The sequence below is a fragment of the Zootoca vivipara genome, chromosome 1 (assembly GCF_963506605.1).
Source record: "Zootoca vivipara chromosome 1, rZooViv1.1, whole genome shotgun sequence".
NCBI lineage: Eukaryota > Metazoa > Chordata > Lepidosauria > Squamata > Lacertidae > Zootoca > Zootoca vivipara.
The window spans coordinates 83,908,197-83,929,424 of NC_083276.1; the positions used below are offsets into that span (position 1 = coordinate 83,908,197).

General features: G+C 48.9%; 1 protein-coding gene across 2 annotated transcripts in view; it reads right to left on the reverse strand.

The window, feature by feature from the left end:
* Window positions 1-18,133, reverse strand: part of SLC4A3 (solute carrier family 4 member 3) — a 58,478-nt gene extending 40,345 nt beyond the window's left edge. The window contains exons 1-2 of one of the 2 annotated variants that reach the window (XM_035126521.2): window positions 17,887-18,132; window positions 7,203-7,355 (exon numbers count right to left, since the gene is read on the reverse strand). In XM_035126521.2, the coding sequence (XP_034982412.2) occupies window positions 7,203-7,256 (54 nt within the window). In that variant the 5' untranslated portion in view covers window positions 7,257-7,355; window positions 17,887-18,132. Of the gene's footprint in view, window positions 1-7,202; window positions 7,356-17,886 lie in introns of both variants that reach the window. The other variant, XM_060277910.1, reaches the window with a different exon arrangement.
* Between the last annotated feature and the right edge of the window lie 3,095 nt (window positions 18,134-21,228).

Consider the following 21,228-nt stretch of genomic DNA (forward strand, 5'->3'; position numbering starts at 1 on the left):
AAGAATTCCTGTCAATTTAGCCTGAAATGCTGGTGCCAGGCTGTTGTGGACTCCTCGGTCACCATGGCAACACAGTAGGCCCAGCAGTGACAGGTCCTTGCTGAACCAGAATAGGAAGTGTTGTGACGTGGGGTTTGTGATTTCAGCTCTCTTGACATAACATGCTGGAGACAGTTCTCTAGTAACAGCTCTTTATTAAAGTGAACAAGACTGAAGACTGAGGAGAGGAAAGCTACATTTATAGGGACAGGGGACTAGCTAGGAAGGGATACATTTTGGAGGGAACAATATCAAGCAATCACAGTGCTGCCTTTTGGAGGAAACCAATAAGACAGAGGATCCAAATACAGCAGCTTAAATGAACCAATAGTAGCTGTACCCTCTGGAACCAAAAGGCAGTTACTTTATCCTAATGCAAATACAGACAATAATAATACAGATATAAAATCCTTTGACTCAATACACAACACCCCTCCCCCCCTAGTGAGCACAGCAGACGTAATCCCTCAGGTACTGTGGGGTCCTACAACTTCTACCTGATCTCCTGACAACAGGTGTTGCAGGTTCTGGATTGGGTGTTACCTGTGGTGGAGGGGCTGCTATAGGGGTTTCATCAGGAACAGATGGAGTCCCAGACATCTCAGGGTCCCCGACCTGTACCTCGTCATCATGAGGACTAGCAGACCCTGGTTCATTTGCTGAAGCCCCTGGTGACTGTACCTCTGGACCATTTTCACTCTGGTCTTGCAGCTGTGCGTCATTAGCCAGGGATGAATTATCTGACTCCTCCCTGCTGAGCGCCCGGCGCCTCAGCTGATCTATATGTCTCTTCCAAACTTGCCCATTTTCCAAGGTCACATAATAGGACACAGGTCCACTAGCCCGGGTGATCACACCGGCCACCCACCGCGGACCTCGTGAATAGTTCCTCACCCAGACCAGATCTTCAGGGGCGAGATACCTTGTTGTGTCAGTCTCAGCCTGGGGGGTTGCTCTTGAATTACGGTTTGGCATTTTATCTGGGTGGACATAATCCAGCACCGTTACCAGTCTTCTACCTAAGAGCAGCTCGGCTGGCGACTTGCCCGTCGCAGTACACGGCGTCGCATGCTGCAAAAATAACATTCGCGCAATGCGAGCCGACCAGTTACCCTCCATTAAGCGCGCAATGGATTCTTTGGCTGTTCTTACCATGCGCTCAGCCTGCCCATTGGAGGATGGGTGAAAGGGCGCGGATGTGACCCCTCTTATAAAGTTATCAGCCAAGAATGCCCTGAATTCTTGGGATACAAAAGCTGCCCCATTATCTGATACAATGGTCTCAGGTAACCCGTGGGTAGCAAACAGCTGCCTCAACACCTTGATTACGGCAGCTGATGCCATGCTAGGGACCATCGCCACTTCTAACCATTTGGAATATGCATCAACGATAACCAAAAAGACCTTCCCTTGGAATGGCCCAGCAAAATCTATGTGCAGCCGGCTCCAGGGAGTCCTGGACTGCTCCCACCAGTGGACTGGTGCTCTGGCCACTTCTGGCCGCACCTCTTGGCATGCCTTGCATGTTCGTACCCATTGTTCTATGTTCTGGTCCATTCCAGGCCACCACACATAACATCGGGCTAGCGACTTCATCCTGACCATTCCCGGGTGTCCCATGTGAAGCGTCTCAAGAACCCTGTTTCTCAGTGGTGCTGGGATTATCACCCTATCTCCCCATAGGAGACAACCCTTATGCATGGACAATTCGTGCTGCCTTGTCGCATAAGGCCTGAATTTTTCTTCATGCGGACCACCTGGCCACCCCCTCCCCACCCAAGTGAGCACACGGGAGAGAACAGCATCTTTCCTAGTTTTCTCAGCTATATCCGTAGCTGTTACAGGAGCCCCCGGAAGTGTTTCTAGCATCATAATGTGCTCCGCCGGAGCAGGATCCTCATTGCTCCCGCCAGGAAGGGGCAATCGACTCAGCGCATCAGCATGGCACAACTGTTTCCCCGGCACATGGGTCAAGGTGTACTGGAACCCATTCAGGAATATTGACCAACACAACATTCTGGGGGAGAGAATTTGTGGCGTTTGTTTGTTTGGGTTGAACAACCCTAACAGTGGTTTGTGGTCCGTTTCAATGGAGAAATGGCGACCGTACAAATAATCATAGAACCTTTTGATTCCGGACACAATAGCCAGTGCCTCTTTATCAATTTGAGCATAGTTGCGCTCTGTGGGCGACAACGTACGGGAATAGAAAGAGATGGGCTTTTCCGACCCATCCGGTTCCCTATGACTCAGCACAGCCCCCAGACCGTATTGAGAGGCATCACATGCCAGGACCAGCGGCTTTGACTCATCATAATGAGCAAGGACGCTCCTGCTACTCAGCATTCCTCGCAAGGAGTCAAAAGCCTTCTGCTGCTCCCGCCCCCATCGCCACACATTCTTTTTCTGCAATAGTCTATGTAATGGTTCAGCTACCGAAGCTTTCTGGGGTAAGAACGAATGATAAAAGTTAATAAGTTCCAGGAATGACTGCAACTCCGTCTTGTTCTGTGGTCGTGGTGCCTCGATGATGGCCTTAATCTTAGCATCTGTGGGGTGGATGCCTGATGCATCAATTTTAAACCCCAAGAAATCCACAGTTGGCACCCCAAAACTGCATTTTTCTTTTTTCAGTTGCAACCCCACCTCCTTGAACTTGAGCAACACTGCACGGACACGCGCAACCAGTTCCTGTGGGTCTTTTCCAGCAATCAAAACATCATCAAAAAATGGCAAGACCCCCGGCAGACCTCTTAACAGGCGTTCCATGAGCCCTTGAAAAATCCCTGGGGCCACACAAACTCCGAACTGTAATCTGTTAACTCTGAACGCCCCTTTATGTGTGACAATAGTCTGTGCTTCCGCTGATTGTGGGGTTACTGGCAGCTGTTGGTAAGCTTGTGCCAGGTCAATTTTGGCGAACACCTTGCCCCCAGCCAGTTTAGCCAACAGATGTGATACGACTGGAATGGGGTATGAGTTTCCCCTGAGTGCCTTATTGATAGTACATTTGTAATCTGCACATATCCTGACTTCCCCATTTGCTTTAAGGGGTGTGACGATTGGAGTCTCCCACTTAGCAGAGTCCACGGGTGAGAGAACTCCCTGCTTGACCAATTTATCCAGCTCTGCCTCGATCTTGGGTTGCAGTGCAAATGGCACTCGCCTTGGTTTGAGTCGGATTGGAGCCACCCCGGGGTCCAACTCGAAGTCAACTGGGGGCCCTTTATAACAACCCAGTTTTCCATTAAAGAGACCAGCAAATTCCTTGCATAATACCTCGCTCATCTCAGGGCAGGTTTGGATTGAATTAAGCCCTGAGATACTCAGTCCCAGGGCAGGGAACCAGTCAGTGCCCAGGAGACTGGGGCGACTGCCCTTCGCAATCACCAGTTTGAGTACAGCCTGTTTGTCCCGGAACTGTACTCTCACGGCACACATTCCCATAACATGGATGCGGCCTGCTGAGTACGACTGCAAGGTTGCCGGGAAGGGCTCCAGAGGGGGCAACTTACCCCTGGGGAAGAATGTCTTCGCGGTCTGGTCCGACACGATGGTGAATGCAGATCCGGAGTCCACCTCCATGTCGCACTGCTGACCCTCAATCTTCACCTTGACGTGTGCCTTGCCTTGCGCTGGAAACTGCACGGCCCTCCCGTTGATCTCCGTTACGTAGTGGCAGTCCTTTAGAAAACGAGTTGCTGTGGGCGGTCTGCGATGCTCCAGTCTAGGTGCTCCTGTTGCTCCCGACGCCGCCGATCTACAGACCCTGGTGATGTGACCCGTCTTTCCGCACGTCCGGCACATAGCATCCCTGAAACGACAACTCTTCCGCTCATGGTTTCCGCCACAACCTGGGCAACTGCCTCGGCGATCTTTGTGCACTGTGCAGGCCTGACGCACCAACTCGACCCCACGGACTGGGCTCTGGCTCGGAGTAGCCTCTAGCTCGTCCATGGCATGCGCAACTTCTATCTGTGGCTTAGTGGCCTTGCGACTGGCATCAAGCTCCTCTCTTTCATAATTCTCCGTGGCGGTGGCCTCCTTCAAGGCTGAAGCAAGGGTAACCTCTTCTTTAGCCACGATGCGTCTTCTGGCTTTCTTGCTGCTCAGACCACCAATAAACCGATCCAGGAGAGTCTCTTCCAGATTTTGGAAGCCGCAGTGCTGAGCGAGCTTCCGGAGTTCAGCCAGAAATGTGGATACAGACTCCCCAGCATGCTGCTGCCTCTTATGGAACTCCATCCGCCGGGCCATCTTGGTCTCAGTAGGCGCCAAGTGGCTTGTTAGGCAGGCAAGAATATCTTTGAGAGATGTCTCACTCAGCTTCGCTGGAGCAAGTAATGCCTTGGCCAGCTTGAAGGTCTCGGGCCCACAGTAGCTCAGGAATGTGGCCCTTCTTTTGCTGGCGTTGGTGATCCCTTGAGCCACTGCAAAGAACTCGAAGCGTTCGACGTAGTCTTCCCAGGTGTGGGGCTCTGATGGCTGGAAGGGCTCCAATACCCTTGGACTCTCCATTGTCCTAGCGGGCAGGGTCGTCTTCTCAGCTGGCCAGTGAGTCTTGTTCTCAGCTGCAATCCGGACTCTGAGGCAGGGTTGTGTTTAACCGCTCCTCAGCATTCCGGATCCCACCTTCGTCGCCAGTTGTTGTGACGTGGGGTTTGTGATTTCAGCTCTCTTGACATAACATGCTGGAGACAGTTCTCTAGTAACAGCTCTTTATTAAAGTGAACAAGACTGAAGACTGAGGAGAGGAAAGCTACATTTATAGGGACAGGGGACTAGCTAGGAAGGGATACATTTTGGAGGGAACAATATCAAGCAATCACAGTGCTGCCTTTTGGAGGAAACCAATAAGACAGAGGATCCAAATACAGCAGCTTAAATGAACCAATAGTAGCTGTACCCTCTGGAACCAAAAGGCAGTTACTTTATCCTAATGCAAATACAGACAATAATAATACAGATATAAAATCCTTTGACTCAATACACAACAGGAAGTAAAACCGATGAACAGCTCCCAACACCCACCCCTAGATAAGCAGTCAAGAAAAGCTACAATATCTGTGCTACTGTGCCTCTGTATATATACAGTGCTGCCATTGCTCCTGGAAAGGCAGGGGCCCCCTGCACAAGGGCTTAATTTGAGACAGGGCTCAGCCCTGGAATTTGCTTTCAGCTACAGGACTAATTCCTGGTGCATTTAAAGAGTACCTGCAAGGTTGTGAAGGAAGCACATTTCACTCAACATGGAGTGATCACAGCTGAACTTACACAGCAGAAAGTATGATAAAGGATTTTAAAGGCCTGAAGCCCTGCACCTATCATTTTAGACATTAAGGATTACTTTGAAGCATCATTTCTGGTGGATCTTGAAGGAGCCTGGTCTAAGGTGCAGGGCAGAGAATATATTACTAGATCCCCTCCATATAGGGAATCAAAGTTGCAGACATATTGTGATATAGACACTTCAAATGTAAGAAAATAATAATTTTTAAATGGCTTTATTCAGAGGACTTCACATGGAGAATGAAAACAAAGTAAAGATTGGTCATTTCTTACAGACATGAATATTTCATAATATCACAAAATCACACAAGTCAGTTGCTCAAGTCCACAATTATTTGGTTCATGGTTCTTTTGATCCACGTTATATACCAGTGTTTCTCAACCACTGTTCCGCGGCACACTAGTGTGCCGCGAGATGTTGCCTGGTGTGCCGTGGGAGAATTACTTTATATATAGTCAATATAGGCACAGAGTTAATTTTTTTAACATTTTCTAATGGTGGTGTGCCTCGTGATTTTTTTCATGAAACAAGTGTGCCTTTGCCCAAAAAAGGTTGAGAAACACTGTTATATACAGTAGTGAATACCAGTGATATAGTGAGTACCTGATCACCTGGGACAACCTTGTAACAATAGTTGCAGAATGAGCGACTCCACCTCCAAAATCTTACATTCAGTATTTCTAGATTCCTATCAGATAACTCTAGCTTTCACTAGCCTGATAAAGGCTATGGGTTATTACGTCATATTAGCAACAAATCTATGTCACATTGCCCTCTCATTCTTTGTAAAGCACCATATCATAAATAGTGCTATACTGATATATTCTATAATATTGCAAAATGACTGGCTGATTAGTATCACTGATCCATATAGAAAAAGTTGATCCTATGCAACCAATCTGTAGACAGACAGAGGCTTTTTCTGTTCTCTTGAACATCACTAGGAAAGCCCAGTCCACAAATATATATTAAAAATAGGAGAGCTTGGATCTCAAGAGAATTAAGTTTTTTAAAGCTATGGAATTAAAGTTTCCTGTTGTTGCCCCTGCAGCTACCCCCACCCACTGAAAAACATATCAGGGGGGATTGCCCAAAATTAGGTGGAGGCCTGCCCTCTTTTGGTCCGTTTTCCCCTTCCCCAGAAACCTCCTGTGCCCCCATTGCACATTATTCATACAGGCCTTCACCCTTTGGAGAGGCTTTTGTGACGTGAAGTTTACTTCAGGAAGAAGTAAGGGAACTGGACACTTTTATTCCATGACCTCCCTTGAGTTAACTTAACTCAGGATCAAAGCCAATGTCTTTTAAAACTCATTAAAGAGGGGAAATGCTTTGAGCTATCACTTCTGGAATACCAAACCTCAAAGATTAAACCCTGCTGCAGAAAAAGCAAGTCTTGTGACACCTTAAAGATTTAAAGAGCTCTGTCACAATTTATCCCAATCTGTATAGGATCTGAAAATTTTTTAATGTGAAATTGTTTTTGTTTTTAGATAACGGAATTGTTTAAAGTTGTTTTTATTGTCTGTGTATTTGTGGTAAAGTTGCTTAGAGATATTTATGGGCAGCAATTCATAAATGGAATCATATAAATAAATTTGGTTAGTCTTAAGTGCTATAAGACTTGTTTTCACTGGCTGTGCAAATCTGTTATGCTTTTTCTTCTTGAGACCAGTGAACCAGTTAGGGTATAGATTTTCCCACAATAATGTGTGAACTGAGAAGACTCTGAGCAGGGCTCATAGCCAAAGAACTTCAGTCAAAAGAACTGCAGTAATTTGTACACTAATCTCATTTTCCACAGCAAAAACGTTGTACCAGTGCTTGAAAAGCAAATCTATTATATATATATATATATATATTTCAAAATCACCTGCTGCACTGTAGTGAAGATGCCTCCCAAAGGAGCATTTTTTCCATCAGCCATCTTGGTTTAAGATCTATGGACCGTCATGCAATGTTTGGGCAAATATCAACCCTTCTCTTTCATTAGCAGGCAACCAGTAAGTCTGAGGCGTGGCATAACCTGTGGAGAAAGGATAGAACACATGGACATCTGGACCAGAGAAATGGCAAGGGTGTGTAGCTATATTTGTGATGAATAAGAGCTAATGGAAAGTTAAGAGCCACGGCTCAGAATCATGTGACACCTCATGCAAGACACTGAGTTCTAAATGAATTATAAGCACTCAGAAAAGTGACCTGGATATTGCTATGGACAGCTCAACAACTTGCTTGGCTCAGATTGCATGCCGCTAAGTGTCAGGATGTAAAAGGAATGTCGTGTGGCATAATAATAATGATAGTCTAATGATGTCCTCCTCTGGAGAGTCATGTGCCATTCCAGTCACCAATCTCATAAAGAAATGGGGGTGGGGAGTGTGCTGTGTACTGGGTTATGTGGAGGAAAAGCCTCTTTATGGGGATAGAAAGAGGACTTTGAGAGCACAGGCAAACAGCTTGAGATGACACAACAGATGTTTGTAAATAATAAACAGCAAAGCAAAGGAAAAGGATTGCAAGGGTTAAAAGGCAGTAATTTATAGCTAATCAAGGAAGCATAGCTGAGTAATCCCTCTGTTTGCGTAAGCCCTACGTAGGTACTGGGTTTCACTGAGCAGAGACTTGGTCTCTTAATAGCCCTCTGGGGATTTTCTGTCTTCTCTTCAAAATAGTTGGACAAAGTAGACTGTGGATAGCATTGTGTGAGGGACAGGGGATATCGCGAAGTCCCTCCCCTCCTGAGTTCAAGCCCGTCCCCGAGCAAAGGGGAAAGCAGGGAGAGTTCCGATTCCAGTGGGGAAGCAGGAAGTCGTGTCCGAGGCTCAGGCAAGGTAGAGGAGCCAGGGTCCCAGGTGGGACAGGAAGGGGCAAGTAAGGGGGGAAGACCCATCCCCCCAACTCCAGAATTACGCAGGAAGAGGAGGGGCAAGAGGATGGGTCTGCCAAAGCTTTTGTGTTGGAGAAAGACGCGCCAAAAGCCATTAGGAGGTTCTGAAACCGACTGACAACATCGCTCCGTGTAAATAGCAATGACTTGAGCACTGTAAATACGCAGCACCAATAAAAGAATAAAATGCAGAGCTGCGTAGCGTCGTTACTCTGAAGTAGTCCACTCCGGCCACTGTGACAGCAACCTCCTAATCATTTTTGGGCTACTTTGGAGTTGCCGGGATGAGCGTGTCAGAGGCGGAGAAGTGGCGGCAGATCGCTGAGCAAGCCCAGCTAGAACTGCAACAGCTGTCGCTGCAGGCGCAGGGAGAATTGAAGGCAGCTAAAGAGGAGACTAAGAAGGTCCAGGACGACCGGCTACAACTTGCGGAACAGGTGAGAGAGCTCCAGGAAAAAGAGCAGCATTTAAGGGCGGTGGCGGTAGACCTCCAAAACAAGCTGGATGCAGAGAAAAACAAGGCGGGAGGGGCACCCCAAGTCCAAGTGCTGCCAGGAAGGAGAGCCGGGACCCTAGTAAGCAAGTTCAATGGAGACCCGAAGGAGTTTCAGGGCTTTGAGACTGAGATTGTGTATGCTCTTGAGCTGCACCACGATGAGTTCCCTGATGATGAGCACAGAGTAGCGTTTATTGTGGAGCACCTTACAGGGGCGGCCAGGGAGTGGCTAAGACCGTTAATTGCAACAAGGAATCCTTGCATGAAGAATGTCAAACTATTTCTAGAAGGTTTGAAAACGATGTATTCGTCCGATAGTCATATGGACCAGACTAAGGAGGAACTTCATAATTTACGCCAAGGAAATATGACAGTTCGCGCGTATTGGGCGAAATTCACCATGCTGGTGCACAGATTGGGGTGGGATCTGGAGTCTGCCCCAATGCAAGCGGCGTTTTACTTGGGGTTGCATGAGGAGGTGAAGGATGAGCTCTCGAGAGGTCCAAAGCCCAGTAATATGGATCAACTGAGCAAAGCGGCTCTGGCGGTGGGGGTGAGGCAGGAATCCAGATGGAGCGACAAGCAAGCAACGCGCGCAAAGCGGGCTTGGTTCCCACGGTCGCAGGAGAAGCCACTCCCTCAACAACCCTTTCAAGCCACGCCTGGGGCCAGTCAGGACCAGGAACCCATGCAGATTGATAGCGCGCGCGCGCGGGCTTTTCAAACCCCAGCGGCGCCAAGACGCAAGGAGGGAAGGGGTGGGAATTGCTTTCTCTGCAACTCCCCCCAGCATCTCGTCAGAGACTGCCCACATCGCAGGGAGTGGCAAGGAAAGGCGGGAACGGTTGTGCCCTCCCCCACTGACGCAGCACCACAGCAGGGAAACGGGAAAGCCTGGCTGCAGGAGACAAGGGGCGGCAGCCAGGCACAGTCAGCAGACAACAGCCCCAGCCCACCCACCCGCACAGAGAGGAGCAGAGCCAGCCCACCCCTCCCAGAGCAGGAGTGGTTCTAGAAGTGACGCTCACGCTCCCAAATGGCTATCCATTGACGGTCCTCGCCCTAATTGACAGTGGTGCCTCAGCCAACTTCTTCTCGAGAAACTTTGCAGAAGAGCACCAGATCCAGCTTCTGCAGCTGGATTTTCCTCTGCACGTGGCAACCATTGACGGCAGAGAGCTGCTGGGAGGGGCCATCACTCATCAAACCCCCCCCATGAGAATGACGGTTGGAAGGCACTCAGAGACACTGGCATTCAACGTCACCACCATCTCAGACCCCCCAATCGTTTTGGGCATGAGCTGGCTGGCGCGCCACGACCCCTCCATAAGTTGGCATCAGAGATGCATCACTTTTGGATCGGACTTTTGCCTGGAACATTGCATGCAGCACCAACCAGGGGAGGGGCCTCCGATAGCCACGGTGGCCACCATGCACGTCAAAGGGGGTGAGGCGATACCCAAACCATACTGGGACCTGCAGGAGGTCTTCAGTGAAGCGGAGTCCGACCACCTGCCCCCACACAGGCCTTTTGACTGCCAGATCAACCTGGTGCCTGGGGCAACTATACCCCCAGCCAAGCTGTACGCCATGTCAGACCAGGAACTGGAGGATCTGCGCGCTTTTATCGACAAGAACCTCAAGCGGGGGTTCATCAGAGAAAGCAAGGCAGCAGGGGGCAGCCCGGTCTTCTGGGTGGACAAGAAAGACACGCAACAGCGCCGTCTTGTGGTGGATTTTAGACGGCTGAATTCGGTGACAGAGCCAGTGGCTTTCCCCATGCCCAGAGTGGATGATCTCCTGACAGCGGCACGCAGAGGCAAGATTTTCACCAAGCTAGACCTGAGGGGGGCGTACAACTTGATCAGGATCCGGGAAGGCGATGAGTGGAAAACCACGATGTTCACGCCTCTGGGCTCTTTTGAATATCTGGTGATGCCCTTCGGGTTGCAAGGGGGCTCAGCATGCTTCCAGGCCTTCATGCACCACGTCCTGGGGTCCCTACTCTTCAGGAAATGCTTGGTCTTTCTGGATGACATCCTTATTTACTCCAACGACCCAGTGCAGCACGTGAAGGACGTCAGGGAGGTGTTACAGCGCCTGAAGGAGAACCACCTGTATGTGAAGCTGGAGAAGTGCAAGTTTCACACCAAGGAGGTGGACTTCCTGGGCTACAAGCTGTCAGACAAGGGGCTGGCAATGGACAAGGACAAGGTGCAGACCATCCTGGACTGGCACAGCCCCAGGACGCGCAAAGATGCCCAACGCCTACTAGGCTTTGCCAACTTCTACAGGAAGTTCATCAAGAACTTCTCTCGAGTTACGGCTCCCATCACTGACTGCCTGAGAGGCAAGCAGAAGTTCAGGTGGACACCAGAGGCGCAAGCAGCGTTCGAAAGCCTCAAGAGGGTGTTCGCCTCAGACCAGAACCTGTTCCACGTGGTTCAGGACGCGCCCCTACGCATTGAAACAGATGCTTCTGATAAGGCTGTGGGCGCCATTTTGTTGCAACTGGACGCCAACAGAGAGTGGAGACCCTGTGCCTTCTTCTCCAGGAAGTTGACCCAGCCCGAGCGAAACTACACAGTTTTTGATCGGGAACTTCTTGCGATCCACGCGGCGTTCCAGCACTGGAGACACTTCCTGGTGGGCGCCAAGCACCCCATCCAGGTGTGCACAGACCACAAGAACCTGGAGTTCTGGAGAACTGCCAGGGTGCTCAACCAGCGGCAGATACGGTGGGCGGAGTTCTTCTCGAACTTCAACTTCTCCATACACTACATCCCAGGAGAGCAGAATGTCAGGGCGGATGCCCTCTCCCGCAAGCCAGAGTACATGGAGGAGGAGGCGCCACCAGCCCCAAGGCACATTTTCCCCCCGTCGGCATGGTCCTGCGGAGCAGCAGTGGTGAGCGAGGCAGAACTCACAGCACTGACGGCAGCGGATGAATTTGCCAACCGCATCTTCAGAGAACTGAGAGGGGGGAGGGAGCAGGCAAAAGACTTTGCAGAACGCAGAGGGCTGCTTTTCTACAAGGGTGCGCTGTACCTACCCACCACCCAGCTTCGACGTACGGTCCTCAAGCAGATGCACGACAACCCTACAGCGGGGCATTTTGGAAGGGACAAGACCACTCACCTAGTCATGAGACACTTCTGGTGGCCAGGGGTGAGGGAAGATGTTCGAGACTATGTAAGGGGCTGTACCACCTGCCAGCGGGCGAAGGTGGTCAGAGCAGCGCCACCAGGGTTGCTGGAGCCCTTAGCCACACCACACAGGCCGTGGGAAGTGGTGTCCATGGACTTCATCACAGATCTGCCTTCGTCCAGGGGTAAGACTGCAGTGTTGGTGGTGGTGGACCTCATGTCCAAAATGTGTCACTTTATACCGTGTGCCAGGGCAGTCTCGGCAGAAGAGACAGCCAAACTGTTTGTTGATCACATTTTCAGACTGCATGGATTACCTTTAAGGGTTATTTCGGATCGTGGCCGCCAATTTGTTTCCAGGTTCTGGCGGCGGCTCATGAACCTCCTGCAGGTGGAGGTCAGCTTGTCGACGGCTAGACACCCGCAGACCAACGGACAAGCGGAGAGGGTCAACGCCATTCTGCAGCAGTACCTGAGATGCTACGTCAGCCAGCGGCAAACGGACTGGGTGGATCGCTTGCCACTAGCAGAATTTGCCTACAACAATGCAGTGCACGTCTCCACAGGGGTGTCGCCCTTTAAGGCCAATTACGGGCGCGACCTCAGATCTTTCCCAGAGAGGGAGAGGGAGGAGGAGGAGGAGGGCCCACAGGCTGAGGATTGGGCAGAGGAACTGGAGACGGTGCACCAGCAGCTCAGAGAACACTTGGAGAGGGCCAAGGAAGCGTACAAAAAGGGGGCAGATCGCCACAGGCGACAAGGGGAGGTCATCAGGGTGGGGGACAAGGTGTGGTTGTCCTCGGAGGGCCTTCCCACCAGAGGGAGGTGCAAAAAGCTGGCACCCAAATGGCTGGGCCCCTTCACGGTCACGCAACAGGTCAACCCGGTGGCATACAGGCTGGCACTGCCAGAGGACATGAGGGTGCATCCAGTGTTTCATAGATCGCTGCTGTCGCCGTACAGGGAAAGCAGCAGGCTCAGAGACAGCGAACAAACCCCCGAGGGAGGGGGGGAGAGGGAAAGCAGGGAGCAACTCAATGAGGCCACGGCCATCCTGGATTCAAGGTGGGGGGTGGGGGGCCTGGAGTACCTCATGGCATGGGAGGATGCTCCACCGTCCCAGAATGAATGGGTTCCCGCCACTCAGATACAGGAGGAATTCTTGGTGGAAGAATTTCACGCCCTCTTTCCCCACAGACCCAAGCCCTGGCACATGGAAAGGGAGGGGGAGGAGGAGGAGGCACGGGAGAACAGCTCACCATGGCGCTGGGAAGCGGAGTTTGAGGAACCGGAGGATGAGGTATGGGTGTCGCCAAGATCCACCCAGTCAGAGGAAGGAGCAGATTGGCAAAACATTTTTACCCCCACCAGCTCTGACGCCACGGACTTTTTGGGATTCCCGTCCTCCCAGGCGGAAGGGGGGGGCTCGCAGGACTGGGGGGAGGTGTTCACACCAACGGGCTCGGAGAGCACCGAGTTTTTAGGCTTCCAGTCGTCACCGACACATGGGGGGGGCCTGGGGAGGGGTGAAGGAGAGCTTGGGAGGGGGGTGGATGTGAGGGACAGGGGATATCGCGAAGTCCCTCCCCTCCTGAGTTCAAGCCCGTCCCCGAGCAAAGGGGAAAGCAGGGAGAGTTCCGATTCCAGTGGGGAAGCAGGAAGTCGTGTCCGAGGCTCAGGCAAGGTAGAGGAGCCAGGGTCCCAGGTGGGACAGGAAGGGGCAAGTAAGGGGGGAAGACCCATCCCCCCAACTCCAGAATTACGCAGGAAGAGGAGGGGCAAGAGGATGGGTCTGCCAAAGCTTTTGTGTTGGAGAAAGACGCGCCAAAAGCCATTAGGAGGTTCTGAAACCGACTGACAACATCGCTCCGTGTAAATAGCAATGACTTGAGCACTGTAAATACGCAGCACCAATAAAAGAATAAAATGCAGAGCTGCGTAGCGTCGTTACTCTGAAGTAGTCCACTCCGGCCACTGTGACACATTGCTTCCCGGCTGGATTTAAATAGGACTCATGAGAGGGTCCCCCCTCCCATCTGGCTAGGTTTTTTAAAAAGAGCTCCATTTCAGTTTTAGGTGCTGGTCAGCTTTCAAGATGTGTATGTCTCTGTACATTAAAGCATACAAATGGTTGTTTTGTCTGGGAGAGGAAGTACCGGTAAACTCTCCTCTGGGACAGGAATTGCAAAAGTCTCTAAGCAATAGGATTGCAGGTAACATTAAACTGCTTTTGTGGATCTAGGCTGCAATCCTATACACCAGGCACGTCCAACAGGTAGATCGTGATCTACCGGTAGATCACTGGATGTCTGTGGTAGATCACTGGTAGATCACTGGCTCCCCTCAAAGAAGCTCAACAACGTTGGCTCCCCTAAAAAATGCTCAACATTTTAGCCCTTCACCCCCCCAAAACAGGGCTTTCCCGCCTCAGAAAAGCTCAACAACTCTGACCTGAACCCCTAAAAAACCAGGCTTTCCTCCTCCCTAAAAAAAGCTTAACAACTTTGACCTGAACACCCCAAAGGGGGGTAGATCACTGCCAGTTTTTAACTCTGTGAGTAGATCGCAGTCTCTTCAGAGTTGGCCACCCCTGCTATACATATTTATCTGGGAGTAAGTCCCATTGAGCTTAATAGGACTTACTTCTGAGCAGACGTGTATAGGATTGCTCTTAGTGTACAAATTGAGGAAATAATGACATGCAATAAATACACCTCAGTTAGTCCTACATAGTTAGAGCTCCTGGAAAAGCATTGCAAACAGTTCTCTTGAAAACAACATTTCAGCACAGAAGAGTGTCAGAAACATACTGGTGCAGGCTTGCAGAAATTCTGTTAAATGTTGGGCTAAGAATTTGACTAAAACCAACCATAATTAAGACAGTAATTGATTTCTGAGACAAGGAATGCCTCTGCAATCACTGAGCTGGAGCCTGCTGTTGCATCAACATCTAATTGTCCCTGAATGTCAAAATACTGCTCCTTGAGTGATAATAGCTATTGTGTAGCTTTGATGACCAACACCCTCCTCTGTAATAGTGAATCTTCTGCTTTTGCTAATTGCAATTATAAACATGCACTTTATTTCTTGCTTTAATTTGCCTCTGTAACTTTCAACTCATTGTATTTTGTGTTGGCTTGGGCTGATCTTGACAAACATTTCCTCCTGAATAGTCCCAAAATAAGTTTTGTAAACTTAAATGAGGTGCCTCCAGAGCAAGCAGCTTGTTAAGACTGCTGCTGGTATTGTCTAAAAACGAATTAGGATCTCCTATGCATGTAGGTGATTCTAGCTAAGTTACATACACATGCAGCACCAAGTATATCTGCCTATAACACCTGCATACCATTTTATTTTTGTTTTGCTTTGCTTTTAACCAGAGTTGCCAGAAATTGAACCGGAGACTTTCTGCATATGAAACATCTTCCTTCTCCTATCTAACACTGAGCTTGGGTTCGTCCATTCATTAATGTATGTGTCTATGATGCCATGAATAAGGGATGCTTGGTGGACCTCTGGGTTGTAGAGTGTTACTTTCCATGCAGGCTCAATAGTCATGAGTCACAATATTTATTTAGAACGTAAAAATGAAAGAATTCCCCCTTTCAAAATGTACAGAATGCCATGAGAAGGGACTGAGAAAGTGGGCTGACTCCAAAATAGAAACATAGTTTGTGGGGTTGAGTATTCAACAATGACCTAGGACGTCTAAGTTTGACTTTCCATCCAACCATGAAGCTCATTGGGTGACTGAATCACTTTCCCTCTCTCTTAGCCCAACCTACTTCAAATGGTGGTTGTGAGGATAAAAGGGAACACACACCATGTAATTACGTTTCTGTTATCACAGATGGACATATGAAGTTGCCTTATACTTGACAGATCATCGGTCCCATTTAACCCAGTATTTTTTATGCTGACTGGCAAGTAGTTCTCCTAGGGTTTGCAACAGAGGACTTCCTCTTTATCTGCTACCTGATGATTTTAACTGGAAATGCCAGGGATTGAGACTGAGCATGCACCCCATCCTCTTCACAAGGGTTTCCCCCGCCAAGACCATACTCAGAGAAAAGAGTGGCAGTTCAAGACTGCAGCAATGCAAGAACGGGATCATTTGCATTTGACATTTGCCCTCGCCCACTCCATTCTGTTGGCTACATACTAGGACTGGGAGTGCTCGAGAGGCTAAGGCGGAGGAGGGAACTTGAGAAAAGTATATGTCCGTAACAGTAGCAGGACATGGCTCTGTGGAAAGCCCAAAACAGACATTCCGTGGGACTGCGGCCCAGAGTGGAGGAGGCAGGGAAGGGGCAGCTGCATGGCTAGGAACAGCTGGAAGCAGAAGAGAAGTGGGGGAGGAAGGAAAACAGTGACAGAGGCTGTGATGTCAACCAGATTTTTGCATGATGCTCTCCGTTGGCAAGGAAACTTTTGTCTTCTCTTTACCAGAAGCTGGAAGAAAGTGGAACTCCTCCCACCACTGTACCTGCACGCTAGTCCTGCTCCTACTGCATTTCTGCTGCTCAAACAGCTGTTAAAGAGTCAGCAAGTCTTACTGGGAGTGATTGACAAGGACATTAATCTATTAAAGCCATGTGCTGTGGACACTTCCTTTAAAGGCTGATGTTAATAGGCCAGATGGGCCACTGGTGCTGCCGATTAAAGCAGCTCTTAATTCTTACGACCTTTTATAGCCTTGCCAATAATGTATCTTTCTCTCATACAAGCCAGTATCATTTTACTTGGACTCCCTTGTCTATCTGCCTAGCTGAGCCCACTTTTACATTCAGACTAAGGGGGCTTTGAGGCCATGTATTTATACACTGCTGAGCGTGGTCAGGGCATGGCTCATACCTGAACCTTGTTAGACCCATGGCAATAAACAAGAGAAGCAAGAGGAGGAAGAAAAGGACAGATTTGATTAGAGAGATGCACGTCACTCCCAAATGATAGGCTGTTGGCGCCAAAGGAGGACCAAGAGAGGGACAAGATGCAGTGCCCTGCGCAACAGAGCAGGAGACAAGGGCTCAAAATCTCACTTAGCGCATGCCCAAAGTTCAAACCCCTGCCTGAGGAGGAAGGAACCTTTGAATATGATGAGCAACTGGAGACATAGAGCATGCACTGAGATAATAATGTGCAGTAGATGGGACTGAACTGAAGGCATGACACGTACAAAAGCACAGACACACAAATGAGAATGTCTATGCCAGGACTACTTTGGCATATGCATATTTTGGGGGGATCGCAGTGGTGGTTAATTTATGTGTGTGAGCAGTGCTGGAGCTTGCACCTAACTGACAGCCACACCCTCTGACCTGGAAGCCCTGGCAACTGATCCCACAAGCATAGAGTTTTGTGAGGGGAAGTACTCTACACATGCTCAGAGGCACTCTCATCTGCATTGCTTCAAATTTTCCCAAACTGAGACCTGTTCCCTAGAGCTAAGTCTCAGCTCATATTACTTCTCTCTCTCTCTCTCATCAAAGGATTGCTGATTTATTGCACTAGATTGTGCACTGGGGGAGGGGGCTTGCATTGCCACTTGTCATGTTCAGGAGGCTCCAGATTTCCCAAGCATCACTGGCATCTTCTGTGGGCATGCCCAAATGTGGGCATGCTGGGCGGTGAGAATGCAGACACATACACGGCCTGTTCTGAAATGCCCCCCCTCCCCTTTTTCCTTCTTCTGCTCTCCAAACAACTCACAAAGCATGCACATACCCTGCCGTCTCCTCTGCTGCCCTGGGAGCCCTCACCCCCCTTTATTTCCTTTTATTTAATTTTTTTGCAGCAAGGACTTGACACTCCGGAGAAAGAAAGCCCCAAACCTGTGTGCCAAGCACAAGAGAGGCGAAGGCAAGCCCATCTAAAACAGTACTGCTATGAGATCCACAGCTTTGCTCCCTGCGGAAGACTCTCTCTCTCTGCCCTGCACCTGGCAATGTCAGGGACATGAGGATGCTGGACCAGGATGGGATGAATGAAGGCAGGAGTGGGGGTGGGGAAAGAGGCTATACTGTACCTCGCTGCTGATGAGAAGGAGAGCTGCCTGCCTCCAGCCAGGGGTCCACCGAATTCACGCTGCTGTGACTGGCCTCTTCTTGCCCTCCCTCCTGCTGCTGCTGCTGGAGATCACTCAACATGTGTCCATTTCCCTGCTAGTGGCTCAGGTAGGGCGGCTGTTTGAGACACCTCCTCTTCTCCACCACCACCTCTGCCTCCTCCTCTTCAGTGCAGCAGCAGCAGCAGCTTCCTGCTCCTCCTGCAGGCAGCCATCCGCTGTTACTGGCTCTGCTTGGAGACGAGCTGCACATTGGCTGCTCTGGCTCCCTTATTTAAAATTCTGTGTGGCGAGCCGCTCAGGCTATGAGTCACTCCCTGCTTTTCGCCGAAGCAGGCAGCAGGCAGCTGAGCCGCGTGGCTATTCTGGAGAGTCACAGGATGGTGGGAAGGAAGGAGGGACGCCAAGTCACCTCCCTTGCTATGACAGCCTCACTGGCACCTCCACACCCAAGGAGCATGGCACTGGGGCAAAGCCACTTGATTTGATGCCTGCACACAATCTTCCATCTCTCAGAGGTGCCAACAAATAAAATATTGGGGTAGGGAGAGGTAAGCCCTGCCCAACATAATTGATCACAAGACGCAGAACACACACACCATTTGAACAGCAATGCCCTTCAACTTTGAGGACCCCAGCTCCCTCAAATATTTTATTGGGGGAACCGAAGGGACATCACCAGCCCCAAGGAGTTGGCTCCTATGTCATCTCTACATACCAACTTGCATGATGCATTGCTATTCCAAAGGATTGCACACACCAAATTGAGAATAATACCAGTGGCTAAGAGACTCAGCCCTCCTGGGGCTTCTTGATGAGTTTTGAGGTTTTGGCTTTTTAAACTGTAAAGACTGAATTCTTAATCCATGTTTTATATTGCAGCTGTATTTCTAAAAATTGTTTATCATGAATCTTAACCTTTTTTAAAAATGCACGCTGCCCAGAGAATTTCAGTTATGGGGCAGCATACCGGTAATAATAAATAAATCATCAAAGAGCTCCCACTTTGAATCTCAGCACCATAGCTGCCAAGTTTTCCCTTTTCTCGCGAGGAAGCCTATTCAGCATAAGGGAAAATCCCTTTAAAAAAGGGATAACTTGGCAGCTATGCTCAGCACTGTTATGAACTCACTTAGGCAAGCCACTCTTTCTCAGATGTACCTTACAGGGTTGTTGTGAGATTACAGTGGTACCTCGAGTTACAGACGCTTCAGGTTACAGACTCCGCTAACCCAGAAATAGTACCTTGGGTTAAGAACTTTGCTTCAGGATGAGAACAGAAATCACGCGGTGCCGGCATGGCAGGGCAGACTTTGTGGTGCCTGAGGCACAGCAGCAAATGTGCCTCACCTCCCAAGTCAAGGTGCATAGGGTCTAAGACAAAAAATCCCACAAGCAGCACCACTCTCTGAAAAATAAATAACACATTAACAACAAATTAAAAAATATTTCCTGCCATTATACCCAGGCTGCCTCATTCTCCTTAATGATGGGGCCAACTCTGACAATGCAAGAAAAGTGCTTTGAATACTTGCAAATGCTATACAAATTTCAACTATTTTCATTCCTGTGCAAATTTTTGTGCCAGTTTTAAGTTACCTTGGGTGCTTTAGCTGAGAGGTGCCCCATGAATAACCAAGCAAACAAATAAATAAATTATCACACATGTTGTGTGAACAAAAATATATTGACAGGAAATTCTCTCTCTCTCTGTGTGTGTGTGTGTGTAAAAATTTAAAGCAGCCATACCTGAAGCCATGTTAAAAGTGTATTATTTATAAAGAGACACTACACAGATCATATATTCACAGGTGCATGCTATGATTTTTTGTTTGTTTAAGATCTATGCACAATCAGCTGCTTGCTAATCTTGTCAACTCAATAAACCATACATCAAAAGTATTCCTTGTCCCTGCGCTATAATATAGGACACAAAAAGTAGTTCTGCTCCCACCCAAATTAGACCTGATTATTTGACCTTCAACTATTTTCTCAAAAGTGTGTTAACATGAATGACAGGAGCAACTGTTGGTGCCCTATTATAATTCTTTCATAAGGGAAAGCTTTGACATGAAAACTGAGAATTTATCTCCCAGAGAGGAGAGAGATCTGTTCAATTAATAATTTTTGCTTGTGTGTTAAATATTCTGAATGCTCTATGGACCAAGCAGGAGTTCCCACACCCAAAGCTGGTCATTTATTTATTCATTTGTTTATTTATACATACATACATACATACATACATACATACACACTTATTGGAACAATTCACAAACAACTGTACTTAGAATGGAGTAGGAGCAGTTAAGTCATCTAACTGACCTCAGTGGGTTAAATAATTTTAAGTGAGTTGCAGGTGACTACAGTACCTAAAACTCTTAGTTCCACCGAACATTTGTACTTTGCAGCGAGTTATTCCCAAATGAGCAATGGAAGGATTTTTATCAAGAAACATAGCTGAGGGCTCATCCACACTTCTGCTTGTGCTGTGCCTAGAAAACATGGGTCTGAGCAGTTAGTGTGGATGAGTCCTTAGTCACAGCTAAGTTTCTGGATGGGATGTTTTTGTATTATCTCCCACATCTATTGTGCTGGCGCTATCCTGGCTACTCCGCACAGATTGTCAGAAACAAAAGACAGAAGAAATTTTCAGTAAAACTTCTCTGGAAACTGGCAAAAGATCCAAGAAACATGGCTGTGCATTTATTTCTGTCCTGATCCAAAATTCCCAGGGTTTAGGCCCTTCTGAAAACAGAAGGTGGTACTGAGTAGGCTACCAACAACCCTGCCTCAAATAAATTATTACACAGTACTCATTATTAAGACCTGAAGCACAGTGATCCACAGAAGAATGGGGAATTCTGGCCCTCTGGATGTTCCCATCAACCAGCATAGTCAATGGTCAGAAATGATGGGAGTTGTTGTCCAGCGACTTCTGGAGAGGCAAAGTTCCCCCACCCCTACGGTAGTCACTAGAGAGCCTCAAGATTCAAGCTTGACCATCAAAACATTGTAAAGTACGATATCCCTCAGCTTCTCATCGACTCCTGCAAATAATCATTTCCCACCATTATATTGGCTCTGTAGGAAAAGTGCAACAGCAGGTCCCCAGTTCAATCTGTGGATACTGCAGCTGGAGGTCTGATTCAATATAAAATTGAAAGAAAAGACAGGTGTGACCAGAAAGCGTAGAGCAGGGGAAGGAGAACTTGCAGCTCTCCAAATGTTGTCGGTTATAACTCCAACCACCCCTGGCCGTCGCCTATGCTGGCGGAGGCTGATGGGAGCTGGAGTCCAAGGATA